At 38.7% G+C, this 18,837-nt stretch overlaps 1 protein-coding gene across 2 annotated transcripts in view; it reads right to left on the bottom strand.

The window, feature by feature from the left end:
- Window positions 1-5: 5 nt before the first annotated feature.
- The window catches only part of DPH6 (diphthamine biosynthesis 6), a 224,693-nt gene continuing 205,861 nt past the window's right edge, over window positions 6-18,837 (bottom strand). The window contains exons 14-15 of one of the 2 annotated variants that reach the window (XR_001864418.1): window positions 11,183-11,271; window positions 1,307-1,555 (exon numbers count right to left, since the gene is read on the bottom strand). Coding sequence is in view for 1 of the 2 variants with exons in the window: in XM_017741784.1 (XP_017597273.1) it covers window positions 30-67 (38 nt within the window). In the remaining variant the exon portion in view is untranslated. Of the gene's footprint in view, window positions 68-1,306; window positions 1,556-11,182; window positions 11,272-18,837 lie in introns of those variants that run through there. The other variant, XM_017741784.1, reaches the window with a different exon arrangement.

Raw genomic sequence — 18,837 nt, 5'->3', positions numbered from 1 at the left:
AAGAAACTGCACTTGGCTGATAGAACTTTTCAGGTAGCATTATCTCCAGCAGGGTTCCACTTACGTACTGAAAAGAAAAAATAAACAGAAAGAAACTGCGTATGTTTTTAAATATTCCCAGATATGCAATCATAAATCCTTTCAAAAAGGGAGAGGAGGTTAAGTACTGCATTCATTTGCATGCTGAAGATTGTGAAACTATAATGCTACCATCAGGAAATGTTTTTGTATAAGTTTAGTTACATTTTCTTACATATTATAAAGTCACCAAAATTTGTGCAAAGCTTACATTAGTGGAACTGGTCAAGAACTGCTGGATGAAACCACCTTTTTATTAGAAAATACTCATTCACTAAAACTATTATTTTTGAGCCATCTGTCAGTTTTAATGCAACCCTTTTTGCTGAAGTTATCTCATTTCAAGCATGTGTTTTTCCTGATTGAAACTGGAAAGTGAGTCTGTCCCTCTTCCTGAACAAACAAATAGCTAAGGCATTCATAGGGGATGTGGAAAATCCCACTTCACTGCTCTGCTCTGCAGCTGGCAAAACTGGAATTTAAACCCATGTGTCTGTATGTGATGTGTGCCTGAGGCATGAAGCTGCTGAGTGTTGCTGTTTCACTAGTTAAAAGAAAACAGCTCAGAGTTAACCTACTTTGCTGTTGAAGCAGCGATTTCCCGAGATCTCCCCAGCTCTACGCATGTAGCAGCTGTTGTCAGTATAAATTAAAGCACTGCAGTCCCATAAAATATTGTGCCATGTTTACACAGGTACAAGCGATCCCACATAATACGAAGTAGCAGAAAGGCTGCCTCTGGAAGGGGTTGGACTTTCTTCCAGTGTGCACTGCATACAGTCAGGTTTAGAAACCAGAGGGGTGATTTAATGTCACTGAGAGGATATACTAATACTTTAAAAAATAACTAAAATTTAAATGCCAGAGTATGTGAATGGTTCAAAGTACACATCCACAGTCTTGCAATGTCTGAATATACACTCAACATATACACTACAATCAAAAATCAGTTTGTCAGGGAATTCATTGACAATACTGGCTTGAAGCTTACATCAAAGATATATTAAACCTCCTCCTAATCTCAAAACAGAAAGCACACAAGCCAAGATTTGTCAGTGGGCCATGCCTTGTGCTGTGCCCAAACTATGGTTGTGTTTATGAAGTAGATGATGAATGTGCTTTTTGACTTAATGATGAATTTGCTGCCTTATGGTTAATGAGGAAGATTCAGGTGTAAAGTGTCTGAAATTTCTGTTTGTAAGGTGAACCCTTATCTGTAGAGAATAATCAGAGTGAGGATTGGGATTTCAGGATGCTGTGGTTTCCAGGGCAGCTTCTTATGGGGAAACAATGAGATGAGGAAGATCACAGCAGAAGACCAAATTATTCCTTATTATCTTCTTTTTATTTTCTTCCTCTTTTCTCCTTGATTCTTGAGAAGAATTTATTTTCAGGGGGAGCCATCCAGAAACCTTTTTTTGTCTAATTTTGGGGACCATATTTCCTAATTTCTTCATAGGGTAGTCAGCCAATCCACCTTCTCATGGAAAAATAAAAATAAAAATTAAAAACTTTTATTTTAAAAGTTTAAAATTTTACTTATGAGGAAGATCAAACCATATATTTTCATTACATTTTTGAACTTTAGGCAGAGGATTTAGAAATGAAGAGGCTAAACCTCACATGTACCTAAAATATGTTCTTAGGAATAGATTTCAGTTAGGTTAAAGCAGCATAAACATATCAAGCCTCTATACAACTCTATACAAATTCCCTTTCAACATATGGCTAGTAAAGGACATTGATGAAAACAGTGACCTAAGAATTTTGAAAACCTCTGGCATAAATACTTCCGTTAAAAACAGAGATATAGTGCTAAGTATGGGGAACTTAGGAAACCGCTTGGGATTAATATTCCAATAGAGTTCATGAAAGATTAGTCTGAAATTAAAGGCACTTTTCATATCTCTAGTATAACTGAAGCAATGAAAACAGTTGGTGAACATGTCACTCACTTTTTAGACATGTCTCAGCTGTCCATGTGCTTACCACATCACCCTGTTAAAGTTTTAGGGTTTTTAATATGAATATCAATCCTTCTTTTCATAAATGTAACCCATAAATGCCAGAAATCCCTTAGGAGTTTTCTCAGACTTTATTTAATGCCCCACAAGAAAGGATGTAAAAGAGACCTTTCTTTTGTAAAGCGATCCTATAATTCTGTTCAATATCCATCATTTTCAAGGCCAAGTAATCATATTTAATGGATCCTAAATTACTTTCTGTCAGGCAAGGATTCCCTCGATAATATTAACCAGTACAGAGGGCTGACACTTGGAGGGCTGAAACTAAGAGGTTTTTTTATTGCAAGCAGCTTACAAGTACTTAGACAGGGGTGATGATCACTAGCCCTGCAGTAGGCAAGGGTCAGTGTTTCCATTTTGACCTGTGCTTTCAATGGGTTTTAACTTGGCTATAAATACTCAAATTGGTTTCTGCCAAAAAAGCAATGCCTAAGGTGACCTGCAAAGGATTTTTATCCATTGCTGTATTTGTCTTCTATTTTTTTCTCTCATTTTTTTGAGGGTGTGTGTTATGATTTCTAATGGCATTTGAAAATACTGAGAGCAGCAAGAACAGGATGCTCTCTACTCTCTAAAGAAAAGGGCGCCAGGAGCCAAGGGTGACCAAAGGCAGGTGCAGGGCTGTGATTGCACTAACAAAGGTCCAGTCCCATAATACTTGAAGCAGAGGACAGCAAGTTTGGTGATGACCAAGTGAGGGTCAGCCAACAGTCCAGGGGTTGCCTGACAAATCTGTGGTGGTGAGACAAGTGCAATTCCAAGCTATGAAAACAAGTCAGTGAGTCAGGATCAAGTCTGGATCATGGGGGTACATGGCCAGGAATGGGCAGGGACCCTTGGCAGGGGTCAAGCGAAAGAGCAGAGAATTGAAACCAGCTTCTGAGCAGGGAGGGTTCAACCATCCCCCTTCTTACAGTTCTTTCTCATGCAACTCTTTTCTCAACAATCTAAACCATGATTATGCAGCTGCACCGTGTCTGTGGCGACTTGAGAACAGACAGAGAAATCCCTTGGAGCAGGGGCATGAGGCTGCACTCAGAATACTGGTAAATGTCTGCAAGGTGTTTCCTACCTCAGATTTTGTTACTTTTTTCATATACTTTGCTTTTTCTGCTGAAACATTTAAGAGTCCAGAAAAGCAGCATCATGTCTAGTCTTTCATCTCAGGCAAAGGTTTTTGTAGAGAGGAGCTTGTTGTGCTGTGAAGAGGTGGCTGGAAAGGAATCCACTCTAAGAAGTGCCTGGAATTTTATCTAGAGTGCTTTCACTAATTGAGAAGTTATGGAATTGATATTTCAAAAATGACACTCGTTTTCCAAGTATTCTGTAGGCATTTAAGTTCAGAAAATATTTAATAAAAGCTACTTAAATTCATTAGTCAAACATTTTCAAAACACTTTCTGCCTCAATTTTTTCAGTACAGAATGGTGCTGAAGGTTTCAGGATACGAAAGATTGGGGTTTTATGGTCTGGACTGGGTTTGAGAATAAGTACGGTTTTCTGTGCTGTCAAACGGAAAAGAATGTATTTGTTACCTCTATTGTACAATAAAACCCAACAGTAATGAGGAGGGAATCTGCTCTACGTTATTGGAATTAAGGACCAATAATGGGATACGTTGAAAACTTAGCATTGCCAATCTAGTTTTTAATAAGATACACGTTAAGGATCTGAGTGACATTTCTCAGTCTGTTTGCTAATATTTTTTTTTTCATTACAAATTAGTCATTTAAAGGATGGTCTTGCTACCATATGTAATTGCTTATAAGGGTGGGGTTACCCTGGGGTTTCCCTGATGGGAAATATCATTCATCTCCCACATATAAATAGTTTCATGGTCTACTTACTACAGAGAAAAATATGACTTTCAGTCTTCCTCTGTGCTTCTGTTTGATTTCCGAAAAATTGAGAGATCAAATATTTTCTTGATCAAAAAAATGCTTCAAAATAAAATTTGGTGTTACTTGTGCAGTGCTGAAACACCATGGTGCCTGGTGTCACACCATGCCTAGGAACAAACATCCCTGCTATCTGGAGAAAATACAATGGCCTCTGTCAATTCTCCCAAAGTCACATTCTGCAGACATAGCTAGAGGTGGTTGTACTAGGTCTCAAGTCAAGGATTTTCCAATACTTCTGCATCCAGAGCTTTTTCTGTATCATTTCCATAACAAACTAAATAGAAAATAAAGTTCCTTTCCATCTGCCAAATATTAATCACATGTTATTGTAAATTTTGCCTTCCGTTTTTCTTTTATAGTTTCTACTAATTTGTATTCTTTTGTACTCAATCAAGCTTCCACCCTTGTCTCTGATAACTGCTTTACACAGATCCTACATAATTTATCAGAACTGTACAGGTATTCCTAGGAATCTAACCACCAGATGATCATGGACTTTGAAAGACAAAGGCTTTTTCCATCATCCCAAACTACTGTATTTAGATGAAGAAAATATTGTTCCTCCAAAGTAACATTATTTCACAGAAATGTTTTTTTTTCTTTTTTTGGGCCTGACAGGTTTGCCAATATTCATCTGTGAAGAGTTTGAATTAGTGATATGAACATTATGCAGAAGTCTATGAATGGGGTCATAACAAAGAAAATAGCTTTTTGCAATGTCATATGAAGCACAATGGAGATAATTTATCAGACTTTTTTTTTCAGGAATTTGTGTAGAAACAAATACTTCTGCTTACTGGATTACATGAAAGACTGAAAGCAACTGATTCTTTAAAAATATTTTTATTACGTGATAGGAGTAGGGAAGGATGGTAGGATCAGTTGTGAAAGCAACTGAAGGAGGCATTATGAATTTGATGGTCTTAGGAGAGGGAAAAACTGGGAGAAAATGAAGTTGAGCAATACCAACATATCCAACAAGCAACCTAGGTTTCCTTAGAGTCAGGACAAACAAGGTAATGGGCATCATTGACACAAGTGAAGCATCTCAAAAATTTTCTGTGAAATAAATAGTCTTAATATGTATTCATTATCTGAATATTTACACGAAGTCTTCTGGAGGTGATGATTTAGTGTACAGGCTTTGGGTGAGGAAGAGATGAAAATCTGGGGGTTTTTCTGATTTAGAGTGGCCGGGGACCAATACTCTGTGCTGAGTGCAAAAGGCAGAAAATGTGTATCTGACTTGGATACCTTAGGCCAATACCCTAACCAGCAGAAAATGAGCTTCTTTATGGGAATTTCAGCACCATGACAATTTTCAAAAGTCTTTTACTCATACAAGATGTAAAGAAGAACAAATGTAAAAACTGCTGCAGCAAGAGGAATTATTGTTATCTTTTTAGCTATACCTTCTTTAGCCGTGCTTTTACCACTTCTGGCATTTTAAAGCACAATCCATTTCATACACATTTTCCAGGAGAAAATCAATATGAAACTCTAATCTGAGCTATAAGTAGTTGCTACACTGAGAAAAAAAGTTTGATACACTGAACTGCTCAACCAAATAAATAATTTAGATAACTGAGTCAATGGTGCTGAAAAGTAAGTCTTCATTAATGGACATCACTGAGAGAGCAAAGAAAGCAAAATGAATCATCAGTCTATTGCCTTTAATAATATGATTAAAGAAAGACGGTACTGAATTATTAAGAACAGTGGGGATGGAAAAGAAAAAGACCAAAACCTGTAAAGGTACCAGTTTGCAGAATGATGATGAACTGGATACTCTTGATATTCTGAAGGGGTTTGTATTCTTTTAATTTTATAACTCTTACAGCTGACTATTACATAGGTCTTGATTCTCTACCTAGCAAAACACAAGCCTCTCCTTCCCCTCAGTTTCATATAAATCAATGATTTATGTAATTTACATATAAAAGTGGATTAGCAACTGAATTTCAGAGGCCCCTGAAGCAGTATTATAAGCAAGTCTTACTCCTTTAGAGGTTAATAGCAAAACTCAGAGACACCCTAACGAGGACAGAAACAACCACCAGGATTTTGAAGCTAGGAGAGGAGAGTAACTTACATAGTTTTTCTTTCTGCAGAGAAATAAAGATGAATTCACAAAATTTAATTCCACGAGAGAGGAATATTTTAGAGTGATAATAGTATACTTTGAATCCACCTTCCACATAATTCCACAAAGCCAATTCCCTTAGATTCCCTCAGGCATTGCTTCAAGAAAAGGTTAGCTTTACTGCCCCTTTTTATTTGACTTTTCAGCTGGATATTGTTCTTCATATACATGCTTATGTGTACCCTTAAATGGGATGTACAGTTCAAAGATTTCTTGTATGCTGGACTGGTTTTGCTCTCACAAATGATCCGAGTCTGCTCTCTGGATATAGAATCCCTAAGTAATTATACATTTGAATTTAGTTTTAGATTTGCAACTCTTCAAAAGAATATTGTAAAAAGCTGAAGTAAGTCCTTGTCCATGACATCTGTGCATAAAGATTTGCTCAGATTCACTTGGTTATCTAAGTATGTGCTTTTTACATGCCATTAAAATATGATGAAAGGGTATGCTGGGGATTCTATATTTTAATTTGATTTGATCAGTTGTTAACTTTTATTCCTTCTGAATTGGACATTCTAATAGCAAGGGTAACCTCATTTGGTGTACTACAGAGACCTCTGTTATCATTATTACTAAATTCCATGATATAAAAGACATAGATTTATTTTATTTATTTCATTTAATTCTATTTTGTTTTTTATTTCTAGTCTCATACATTTACCTTGGGAAATTTACATGCTAGCTTTTGCTGCCTAACCATGTAGCTATAATGCTATAACCTCTGTCCTTACCCTCTTCTAACTGCCCCATGTATTGTTACTTTCATTCATTTCATTGTGCTACATTGTGTCTAAATTGCATTGTTAGCTATCCCAGGAAGAACAGACAGAACTCTGTATGTTTATAATACTACAAAAATAATTAATAACTGCACTCTGATCCCACTCATAAAAACTCCTACAGCCCCCTGCCCTATATTGAAAGCATGTGTTATAAATTGTCTGAAGAAACTACAGATGCTGACTGCAAAAGGAAGTAAAGAATATGGTCACCAGCAGATATATTCAATGTATGACCAGCACAGCATCTCTTATCACCTCATATGTTTGTACCTGGGAGAGGAATTGTTTGATCCTTGGAGCAGGTTGCCAGGACAACCTGTCCACGTTTAGATCCTTATTTAAAAGGGTGAGCAATGAGAAGGATGTACATCAGTAACTGAATTGCCTTCACAAATTTCACCTAACCAGCAGGCTACGAACAAGGCAGTCCAGCTCTACATCACTGATGAAGCTTATATATAGATATTGGAATATGCTGCTTAATGCACTGCAGACAGAAGTGTGGGTACTGTAGTAATGGCTGTGGTATTGAAATCTCTGTATGGCACAGTATTGTCAGTATAAATCATCATGCATTCCAGAAGGAGCAGCAATGAAGCTGGAGGGTATCTATTGCTTATTATCTCTTCCCATGCAAGAAACAAAGGCCACCAGCTGAAGCTGATGACAGAGCAGCAAGAACAAACAACAAGGTGTGGTTTGCTTATTTTCAGAAGTGGCTTATGCAGAAAGGACAGAAGATGAAAACTACTATTTCAGTAGTTAAAACTGTAGAGATCCTGTCAAGTGTTAGCATCCAATTGAATAATTTAATGCCATCTAAATATGCATTCTTCAGCTGATTCTTTTTTCCTTAAGTATGACAAGTACAAAAAACTCCAAGGTATAATTGAGGGGTATGGCAAATGTCCATAGATCCCCAAAGAAGATCAAGGGCTCTTTTGTTGTCTGTTTGCCAGAGTTGGTAGAAAATAGCTAAATAAATTCTCCTCCCTCAGTGTGGCATTTCTGGTTTGTTTCCATACTGGCAAACTTTCTTCATCGTCTGACTCAGAGAAAAAGCTATCCCAAATGTTTATGTTGGAGCTGAGAACCTTGCTTAAGCCATTGCAGGATAAATTTTAGAATGTCCAGACCTTGGATTCCTTTATACTAGATCCACTTTTAATATAGTTCATTGGATCTGGTTGCAACCCCTGAAATGGCTTTGGGGATCCATTTCTAATTTTCCTCTCTTGAATTTTTTCTGTGTCTCCTGAGATCCACTATTTTATGTAGTTGCATCACTGCAGCTGGTTGGTCACCATGAATCCCAGTGTGTTACTGACTGTATGAAATCAGCATGTTGGCCAGTAAGACCTAGGTTGCAAAGCACAGACCAAATACATCTTCTTATATCTGGACTTCCACTTCGTGAAAGTTCTGAGAAATAATAATAAGTAATTATCTCTGTCTACTTCAAAACACAGAAAGGATTCAGTGACAATAGTAGTTGTCAGCCTAATACATTTTGGCACCTGTTAAATAGAACAGTATCTTGACAGTGGTATGATTAGACTTACCAGCAAATCTGAAAGCAGAAAACACAGCTAATTAAGACTGACATAAACCCCCCAATAACATGCCCTTTTCAGAAATGTCCAAAGCAGTTAAATCTACAAGTGACAAGTGTTGGTTTCACCCAGCTCAGGTGAGGAAGAGTGAAAACTGGAGGAACAGAGAGCTTTGGTAAACAGGATCATCAGGTACTCAATTATTTCTGTTATGTCATCTCTGCCTTTCTACTTCAAAAGAACTTTTGGCAAAGAGACTTTACAAGCAATGTGTAGTTGGACATAACATAATATTCTAATTAAGTATATTACAATGAAAGCAGATTTAGTTTTTGCACTTTAGGAATGTTTCACTGTGTCTAATGAAAACATGACAGTGGCAACATTACAGAAATTTTCTGGTTTTTCTTTGGCAGATCCCTCAGTTATATAATAATAATTTTCTAGAAGTGTGGCTTTTAACTTAAAGACATCAGGACTTTAGTTTGTGTGTGTAACAGTCATTGAATCAGTATTTTAGGAGAAATAATAAGGCCCTTCTAGGGATTCTGAAAATAGGCCAAAACTTGGACTTGCCCTAATATTTCATTCTGAACTCCAGAGAATGACAACTGGACAGTAGTTATCCAGGTAGTAGAGGCTGATGGTGACTAGCATCCCAAATTGAAGGTATTAAAGGACCAAAAGTTGTCAATTTTTTCAGGATATTACCTGAAAAAAAACATCTTGGCTTCTGTAGTCAGGTGATTTTTTCTGTAGTCAGGTGATACTTAGAAATTGCAGGAAACTGCCCTAAGGGCAGCTATATGTCTGGTGATAAAAGCCTTGCAATGCTGAATCTCTGACATCCTTTTGAAAGCTTTAGTTAGCCTGTGGGCTCAAAGACCAAAAGTTATTTGAATCTATGGATAAACAGCAGACCCAGTTTTTGGAATTAATATCTCTTAGGAGTAATCTCATTTATACACACCAGGCACTACATTAAATGAAAGGTAATTCAGAAGGGAATAGGTTACATTTTCTGTAACATCTGCAACCTCAGAGCCAGCTCATCCAAAACTAAAACTATCTGGTTGTCAACTTTATCATTTCACCCAAAGGAAAGCTGACAGCTTTTAGATAATCTACTTTCTAAGTCCTTCTGTAGAGAGCACTTCCCTTGAAGCCTGATGCATGGTCTTTTTGGCAATTGCAGGTGAATCAAAACTTGGACACAGAGCAGTCTCCATCAGCTCTTCTCACCAAGTATTTAATGAAGTTCTAACAGCCTGGGGTTTCCATAGTTGATGCTCAATGATAGTGTTTCTTCCATAATGGTTGATTAAAAAAAAAAACAACAACCCAACCACTTTTGCATAATCTTACTGGGATTACTTGATCTAGTGGGTTTTCTCTAGTACTTTCTCTTTACTTTCAGTCTGTCTGTAGTGAGAAAAATGAGGCTTTCTGTCATATGGATTCAGCTTTCTACATTTTAATCAGATGCCCATCAAATGCAGACAAGGCATAACAAATATTCATGACAATAAGGCAACAATCTCAGACTTTGAATTACTTTAGCAATTCCAAATGCTCTCTGGAAAACAGGGATGCAACTGGAATCATAATTCAGGTCTGATTCATCACATCTGTATTACTGACTATTCTAGAAAATAGCTTGAAAGGATGCAAGTGTGAATGTGTGCTTCTGTGTGTGTGTTGAGGATGTTGTAAAAATTTTCTTTTTCTTTTAAGAAAAAGCTGCTGTATACCAAACTGCATGCAAACTTAGGCAAAAAAAAAAGGTGGAAAAGAGTATTAGACTAAACTAAACAAAGTCCCATTAGGCTGTTAGTCTTGCAATGCAGAATGTAATTTCCAGAATATATTTTCCTAAAACGAGATTTTCAAGATCAGTAGTATTTTGTGATGGGAACAAACATTTACAAAGGAAGACAAAGGCTATCCACTGTGAGAACAGTGTCTGTGCCACCTGTGACCCTTCCTTGTCTTCCTCACCACAACCTAGATATTAATGCTGTACTTTAAATATGTGAGACTGCTTAAATCACATCAAGCCCTCCTCAGGAGAATGTTAAACAAACAGAGAAACAGTTAACCTAACATTTATCAGTATACATGCTGGCAGAAACAGTCTCAGAGAGTTTGAATAAATCACAAAGCTGTTTCCATCGCCTCATTATTATTTTTTTTAATAAGACAACCTATATGGACAGATGACTGTCTTAAGTGATCAGTAGTAAAAAATTTATAAATGCCAGATTAATAACAGGAATTACATGTTCCAGTAAAACTCCACAATGTGATCAATTTGGCTCTCATTATTTATAAATATTTTATAATATTTATATTTAGTCACTGTGTAAGACAATAGTAGTTAAGCTGTGTCTGTTCCAGACAAAGCTGAAAGAGTTTGGAGCTATTCCATCCTCCAATATTATAGTAATTTTCATCTTTTGAATCTGTCTCAAATGGAATAAAATTGTCCAGTCATGCTGTGCAACAATATTTTCTCAAATGTGTATCAGCTTTTTTTGAGATTTGTTAATTTATATTCTACATATTAAAGTGCTTTTCCAGAGGGAGGAAATTGGAAAGGGCTGAAAGGGAAGGAAAAGAATCTTGTTCAAATATTTCACAATTCACTCGAAATCTAGTTACGTGCTGAGTCCCCACAGTTTGGTACAACTTACTCCACCTTTGATCAAGTCACACATGGTCATTCCAAGCTGTCAGGCAGCCTTCATTTCCTCTAAGAACCCACACAGGTCATGTCTGATGGGGCTCCTGCAATATAGAAGTCACAAGTTTTGGGTTGAGGGGGGCTGCACAGACTGCCACAGTTGTAAGTCTCAATTCCTGCTTTTGGAAATAAAGGCTATACAATTTCTAACAAAATACTGTTATGGCTTGATGTAAGAAAAAGAACACATAACCAACCAAAAGTATTTTCTGAACATCCTTTAAATCTTTCTAGCAAGGCAGTCCAAACCCTTTTAATAATTTATGTGTTGTTCAAAACTGAAATTAAGTCAAAAATCATGGCAATCCACAATGGTGTCGTTGAGCTGTGTGAAGCTTTCAGCAAGTGGTGGCTATTTAGTGGTGTCTTCTGAGTCTAATTTTTAACCCTACCTACAGTTCAGAGCAGCATGGAAACACTTCTACCTTCTTGAAATCAGGCAGGTGTAGATCAAACGCTGTACATATATCAGAGCTTTACAGGGGAAATTGCTGGTAGGTCACTGATATGCAAAGCTAACCTTTAATTGTCTTCAAAAGTTTAAGGATCATTTAAATTGCAATTCTACAGGGAAAGGAGGATGGAAATGTGAAATAAAGAGTCTATGGGCCTGATTCATGAAAAAGTTACAGACCATTTACATAGGAAAGGAATGCATGAAAATCCTCTACAGTGTGCCTATGTGATTTATTAAATTCCTTTTCTGTGTGTAATCGGCTAACTGCACTTGAAAGGTGTAGATTCCAGAGATGAGAGCAAAAGGCTGAAGAAAATGAGGTAGAGCATTGTACCTTGCTCAGGATTCGTGCCCAGCACATAGACAAAAAGGTAACTGTGGTGAGCATAGAAAACACTTTCAAAATTCAGCAGCCTGTCTTCCTTTAAAGTGCTCATTGACAGTGAGCTCATGAGTTCTCTCTCCTGAAGACATATGTCTCACACATATCAAACTGCTATACTGGAACTTGAAAAATGATGCTATGTTAGAGTTTGTTTGTTTTGATGGTGGAGTTTTTATAGTAATCTCATTATATTAAAAACCTGGGAGTAGCACAATTATAATGTTGAACTCCATAGTCAAAGGAAGATCCATCAAAACTAAACACTCAGTATGACTGAATATTTTTTTCTCCTACTTACTGTTCTTTTTTCAGCATCTTTTTTGTCAGCCATTAAAGCACTTATGTCAGCCAGTATCACCAAGGGGTAGAAATTTCCCCTCTCTTTGTGCAAATCTGTTACCAATGGCCTATGGAGGACTAATAATCACGTGATAATTTTGCTCTGCCTTACTATTCAAACTGGAACTGTTATCTCTAGTTCCCCAACACACTTGTTGACTGTGTCTTACAGGTCAGGGTTCAGGATTAGCATCAATCAGGAAGGAATATTTACCATTCCCTGACACTTTCAGTGGGAATTTCCTGTACTAGTTTGAAAACAAACCAGTGGGAGGCACCAAGTCAGAATAACAATTTAATAGAGAAATTAAAAAAAAAAAAATAGAGGCAGAAAACACTGGGTTAAACTGACAGAGTCAGGATACAACCTGGCACCCTGTTAGTCAGGGTGGTGGTAGCAGTCTGATAAGATGGTGGTTGCAGTCCTCCTCAAGTGATGGATGTGGTTCTGTTGAAGGACTGATCCTGTAGAAGGATCTGCTCTTCCTCAGCAGGTCCAGTGGTAGCTGTGTAGCTCCTGTCCTCTGTGAATCCAGTAGAAAGGTTGTCTATGGTGTTTGGAATCCCAGATTATATCCAGGATGGAATGCTTGGTTCCTCCCTCTGGGTGGAGCATCTCACAATGGGATGATGAGTCATGAGGCCAAGTGTTGATTAGGCTCATTAACAGAAGATGGTCCAGAGGGAGTTATCTCTGAGTCGTGCAGCAGGACAATGATGGGCCATTAACAGAGAGATAGTCTGGGGGGAGGAGGCAAGGAAACACTGCCCCACCTGGTTTCAACAGCTCATGAGGATGGCAATAGAATACACTGCAACCCAGGACATTTCCTTACACACATTACAGACAAAATGGCTTAATATCACATTAGATAAAACTTTTTTATCACAAGGCAGGTTTTGAGCAGACAAGTCATTGAAGAACAGGGTAGATATCAGGCCCCACCAGAATGTATGTGAGACTAGAACTCTTTTTAAGTACCCATGAGTGAAAACTCCAATGGTTAAGGAAAATGTAGACAGATGGCTAGAGAAAATGTAAGAGAGAAAAGAAAACAAAAGGAAGAATTAGAAACGCAAAAAGTTATTTGATAAATAGATAACAAAGAGAAGGGAGTCTGGAACATTTCTTTATTTAAAAAGAAAACAGGAAGCTTTTTTAGGAAGGCAGGAAGTCACCACAGAAGGAAAGAGAGCAAGAATGCAAAAATATGCCAGCATGTCTTACGCCATGCTGAACTCTAAAACTGCCTGAGCTGGCAAGGCAAGATACTCAGTCAACCCAGAGAACAGAAACCTGCACTGATCTATATTACCATGAGCTATGCTGGAGCCCAGATGAATAGGACAAACTGAATGAATCCTGTGTGGCCTGAAGGATATATGGGATGTGCAGGACAATCAAATCAGGGTGTGTCATGGCATACGTTAGAGAAATTGAACAAGTATGTATGAAAAACATGAAAGAGTGAACTGAGGTGTGTGGGTTGAGCTGGCATAGAGGTAGAATGAATTTCTGCACATATCAAACAAGTGGTTTGGTTGTTTTTATGATTTAGAAGATGAAAAAGGAGCTTTTTTTACCATTGTTTTGCTTAGCAACAGCAACAAAGACGAGTACTCAGCTGGGACTGTCATTTGATCAGCTCATTAAAATATTAAGAAAGAACACAGCAGAGCTCTGAGCCTGCAGAGCTGCCAAAATCAGGTTCCCAATACACAGGGAAGGAATGCTGAGAATTTTTCTCCTTTTCTTTTTCTCTTCTACCCCTTATTGTCATCAGTCTTGAATCAGAGTGCTTCCTGCTGTTAGTTTTCACTAGGTACTTTCCTCGTGTCTCAAGTAAAGAGGCGTGGGGCACCATGTTCCACGGCTTCTTCCACAAATAATACAGATTAATGTCCATCCCAGAAGACCTGTCGTAACAGGTTTCTTTTCCTTGAGTCCTTCTGTAGCCAAAGCAATGCAAAAGTTCCCCTGCCTGCTATGACAGCCTGATTTATGTGAGTGGAATAATAGAACCAAAACTGAGAAGATAACTGAAGGATCTGAAGATATTGCAGCTTGTTTGCTTGTCAGAATATGTTGCCTAAAGTAGGAATCTGAGTAATTTCAAGACATTTTGACTGACTTTATGAAATTCTGTTAGTGTTGCTGTGGTGGGTTGACCCCAGCCCACACAGCTGCTCACTCATTTCTCCCCTCTCCCCAGTGGGATGGCAGAGAGAACAGAAACAACGAAAGTGAGAAAACTCGTGGGTCAAAGCAAAAACAATTTAATAGGTGAAGAAAAAAGATAGGATGTCACGTGATACCAAGGCAATCACTCACCAACTCCCACAAACTGACTGATGCCAAATAGTGGCCACCTTGGAACAATCTCCCCTTCTTTGCCTTTTACCTCAGCTCTGTGCTGAGCATGGCACCATATGGTATTGGACCATCCCTTTGGCCACTTCAGGTCAGCTGTTCCCCGTGTTCCCTCACAGATTCCTGCCCATGCCCTGCCTAATTGCTGGGGGCAGAGTTGGGAAAAAGAGAAAGCCTTGATGCTGTGCAAGCAGGATTTAGCAGTAGCCAAAACACTGGCATGTTACCAACACTGTTTTAGCCACAAAGTCAAAGAAGCAGCTATAATTGACAATTCTAACAGTTACAAAGAGAGTAACTCTGAGTATCTCTCAGACCCAGTACAGTAGCTATGGTGGACCTATGTACTCATAAATTGTGAATACAACTGGTACCTCTAGAAAACAGAACAAAATGAAAGAGTGAAATACTGATTTTAAAATGTGGCTCTTTTCACTTCACATTGTGGTGCATTCTCTCACACTCAACACTCATTGCCTGACCCCACCTGTAAGGTGAGGAAGAGTAGTGGTTTTGACAAGGTAAAAAAAGTTTTCTGCATTTTCATTTTTTCTTTTGTTGCTCCCTTTTAATTTAGTTACCTTCGCTGTTTTTCTTCTTCCCACAACTTAATTTTTCTTTTTCTCCCTGGTACATTCCCTTCTTCAAGTTATCCATAACCAGTAAACCAGTAGGTTTCACTACTGCTCTCCTCCAGCTTTGGAGCCAGTGCATTATTCTCTGCCCTCCAAAGAGGTGGAATGCTCCATTGCTTTGGAGAGCCAGAATTTATCTAACCAACTGCTCAGCCCCTACCTCCAGAAATATATGCTTTAAATATTCAGTAACCTAAAAAAAATACAAGGTGTAGTCTCTTAGACAATATGCCTGATGTCTTGGACCCCTTATTTTCTGTGCTGATGCAAACTATGCTGCTTTCTGGCATTCACTTTGGCCCCACTTGATCAAAATGTATACATCTAAACATCTCAATAATATCAGGAAACCATATTTTGATAGCAATTTTAATGTACTTCAGGGAATGAATTCTTACATTAAATCAGTATTAAAAAAGGTTAGCCCAATGTCAACACAGTAACTCAAGGAAAAGGAGGCTTTCATAAGAAAATAGGAATAACACTGACAGTTTGATACAAAATAGCTCAGAAACATGAACAAGTATGGAGGGCTATTTTTTCTTTTTTGTACTGAGGAGATTATACCTGAAACAGAAACGACTGAGAGAACAAGCAGAGAAAGAGAAATCATTTGGGGTCTTTTTGTTTCTTGTATAATTAGCCACTGATCCAGTCCTGAAAGGGAGACCAGATGTTAGAATACACTTAAAAAGCCATTAAAAAAGATAAAATAAAAAAAGGAAATAGTCTTTCGATACCAACCATGGCTAGAAGGCTCTTCTCATGCTCAACAGTCATTGTCAATTGTTAATCAACAGCATGACAAGCTCCTACCAATGTGACCTGCATTATCTTACTTTGTACTCATTGGAGCAATTGAGAAACGTTATGGGAATGCTTTCTTCCCAGATGAGTTCATAATTTCACAGCTGTAGTGGGGCATATGTCTTTGTCCTTAGAACAAAGGATTAAAATAGCTCATTTCTCCTATTTAGTTTAGTTGTTGTAAGTTATTTTCTGTTGTCCTTCTCAAAGGCTTCTGGGAGAGCTGCTTGACACCAGCAACATGAAGAATCAGGACAATAGCTCTGTAAATAAACTACAAAAAGAGTTGGGCAAGCACATCTGAGGCAAATAATTTCTCTCATGAACTGGAAAGTGGCAATGTAAGGATGAGTAGGAGTTTTGATGTTTAAGGTAGACAACAGGATCAGGTATTTCTTTGGATTCTAGTCCTAACAGTTCACTGACATGTGGCCTGACTTAGAACCGAAAGAGATACATCAACATGTGTCAGTTTTAGAAAATTTTAGCTTACATATCCTATAACAGCATCACAGATTTTCCCTGAGCCCTGGTGTTCCTTAGCACGTCTGCAGAGCAACAAAAGAAAGATATTTAGAGGAAGGAGAGCCCAAAGACTCTTACAGCTACAGTAAGCTGTGCTTCAGCTGCTTTTATCAGAGGGCAGTTCTGAGTTGATGTGTGATGAGATGGAAGTGAAATATCTTCTGTTTTGTATCCATCCTGTACTACCGACTGCTGCTCCACCTCTCTAGGTGTTGAAGTTGGTACCCAACAACAGCAGTGATGCAAAGCACTCAACACTGGAAGGACAGATGAAAACTTACATCATGAACCAACACTTAATTAGGTCAGTGATCAATGCCAACAGCTAATACTGATTCAAAACCCTTCTGCAGGTTTTACAAGCATTTTAAATGCATTTGGTTATGGTTGTCCTGTGTCCCAGTGAACTGTATTGCACAATAAGAGAGGAGAGTGCTGTTTTTTCTCTGGGTTGGGTTTTGTACCAGGTCCAAGCTGGCTTGGGTGTTTGATATGAGGAGAGTATTCATGCCTATCTGTGACTTCTGAATTGCACTGAGCTGAGAGCAAGGCATCTGAGTCCTTCAGTCGCTCTTGTTCTCTTGGCATGTACCTACACAATATCCTGGGAAACTGACAGAGTTGATTTAAAGAATGCGATCTGTGTCTCACAATGTGTTTTATGAATAAACCACATGTATAATCTGTGTCTTTGGATTCTACTAGATGACAAGTCATCTCTGAGTTAGATAGTGTTCTTTTATCTGCTTCCCACCTCTTCAGTGCAGCAACCTTGCTCCTGCAGCTGACCAACACAACTGATGATCTGAGAGGGCAGTTCCTGCTAGAGCTGTTAGGACAACCATGTTGGAACAGTCAGAAAGGAGTGGTACAGCAGAGTCGTACTCATATTGAGGTGGCCACTTGAGGTGGTTGTCTTGATTTCAACCCTTTTGACCTCCAGAGATGTGCAATGGTCTGTGGCTGACAAACTGCAGGAATGTCTGCCAACACAGGATCCTGCTGATGACTCTTTCTAGGCCCTGCCTTCCTCCTGTTTGTTTGTTTGTGTGCTGGGCTTTCAAATTTCAGCTGGGAATTCAGTTTGGAGCTAACACAGACGATGACACAGGTAGGGTAAATGCCAGCCACAGTCTTTGGTGTCTGGACTTCTTGGAGCTGTACTTCTCCCACAGGAAAGGAGGCTGTGAAATAAATACCTGTGATGTGGTTCTGCAATGCTCTGCCTGTCTGTGCTGCTTTGAATACTTGATTTATCAGGGCCAGACACTCAACAAAAGCCTATTCTGGAATCTCAAGTGACCACTAGGACAGTCTACTCTTGTTTGCATAGCTTCTAAGTCCTTCCTCCTGGGAAGGGTCCCCTTCATAAGTGGAGTGGTTCTAAGAGCACAGGTGAGTGTCTAGGTCCAGCCCTGGCCCTCTGTGCAGCATCACAACATGCCAGTATAAAAGCATCTCCTGCAGCCTGCTTCTTTCAAATGCTTCACAAGTGGCAAGTCAGAAAACATTAGGTTTTGGTGGAAAGAAAACAGCTGTTTATTTAATTCTATTTGAATGATGGTGTGGAATTTAATTAAGCAAAGACATGAAGTATGTTGGTAAATTGTGAGTGTGTGTAGGTGGGTGTGTTGGTGGGTGTAGGGAGCATATGGAAGAACTGCAGCATGAGAAAGCAGCCAACAGAAGGGGTTTGAAAAGTCTAAAGCAGAGCAGACTTCTCTTCCCTTCCTGCATTTTAACTCTCCCTTTGGCACCGGTTCATGCTGCAACCTCATTCTCTCCCTCCTGGTTGATACATTATACTTGTATCTCTCAGTATTTGCTGTGAATGTAATTCTTGTATTTATAGTTCTAGGTCCGAAAGGGAAACACAAAATTGACTAAAATAAACCCTTAAGTTTGCAAAGCAGCAAATGGTATGGTAAGGGGTGTGTGTGTGCGTGTCTGTGCGTGTGCGTTTGCTGCCCATGACACTTCATGCATCAATCAGGAACCATACTTACTTCATTGCTAATTGTAATTACTGTGCCCCGTTTCTGCCCAATTGCAGAGCGAGAGGCAAGCCCCGGGCCGCGCTGTGGGGCCGCC

The sequence above is a fragment of the Corvus brachyrhynchos genome, unplaced genomic scaffold (assembly GCF_000691975.1).
Source record: "Corvus brachyrhynchos isolate BGI_N302 unplaced genomic scaffold, ASM69197v1 scaffold115, whole genome shotgun sequence".
Taxonomy (NCBI): Eukaryota; Metazoa; Chordata; class Aves; order Passeriformes; family Corvidae; genus Corvus; species Corvus brachyrhynchos.
Note: the sequence above shows the minus strand (reverse complement) of the source record. Positions and strands in the feature narration are given on the sequence as shown.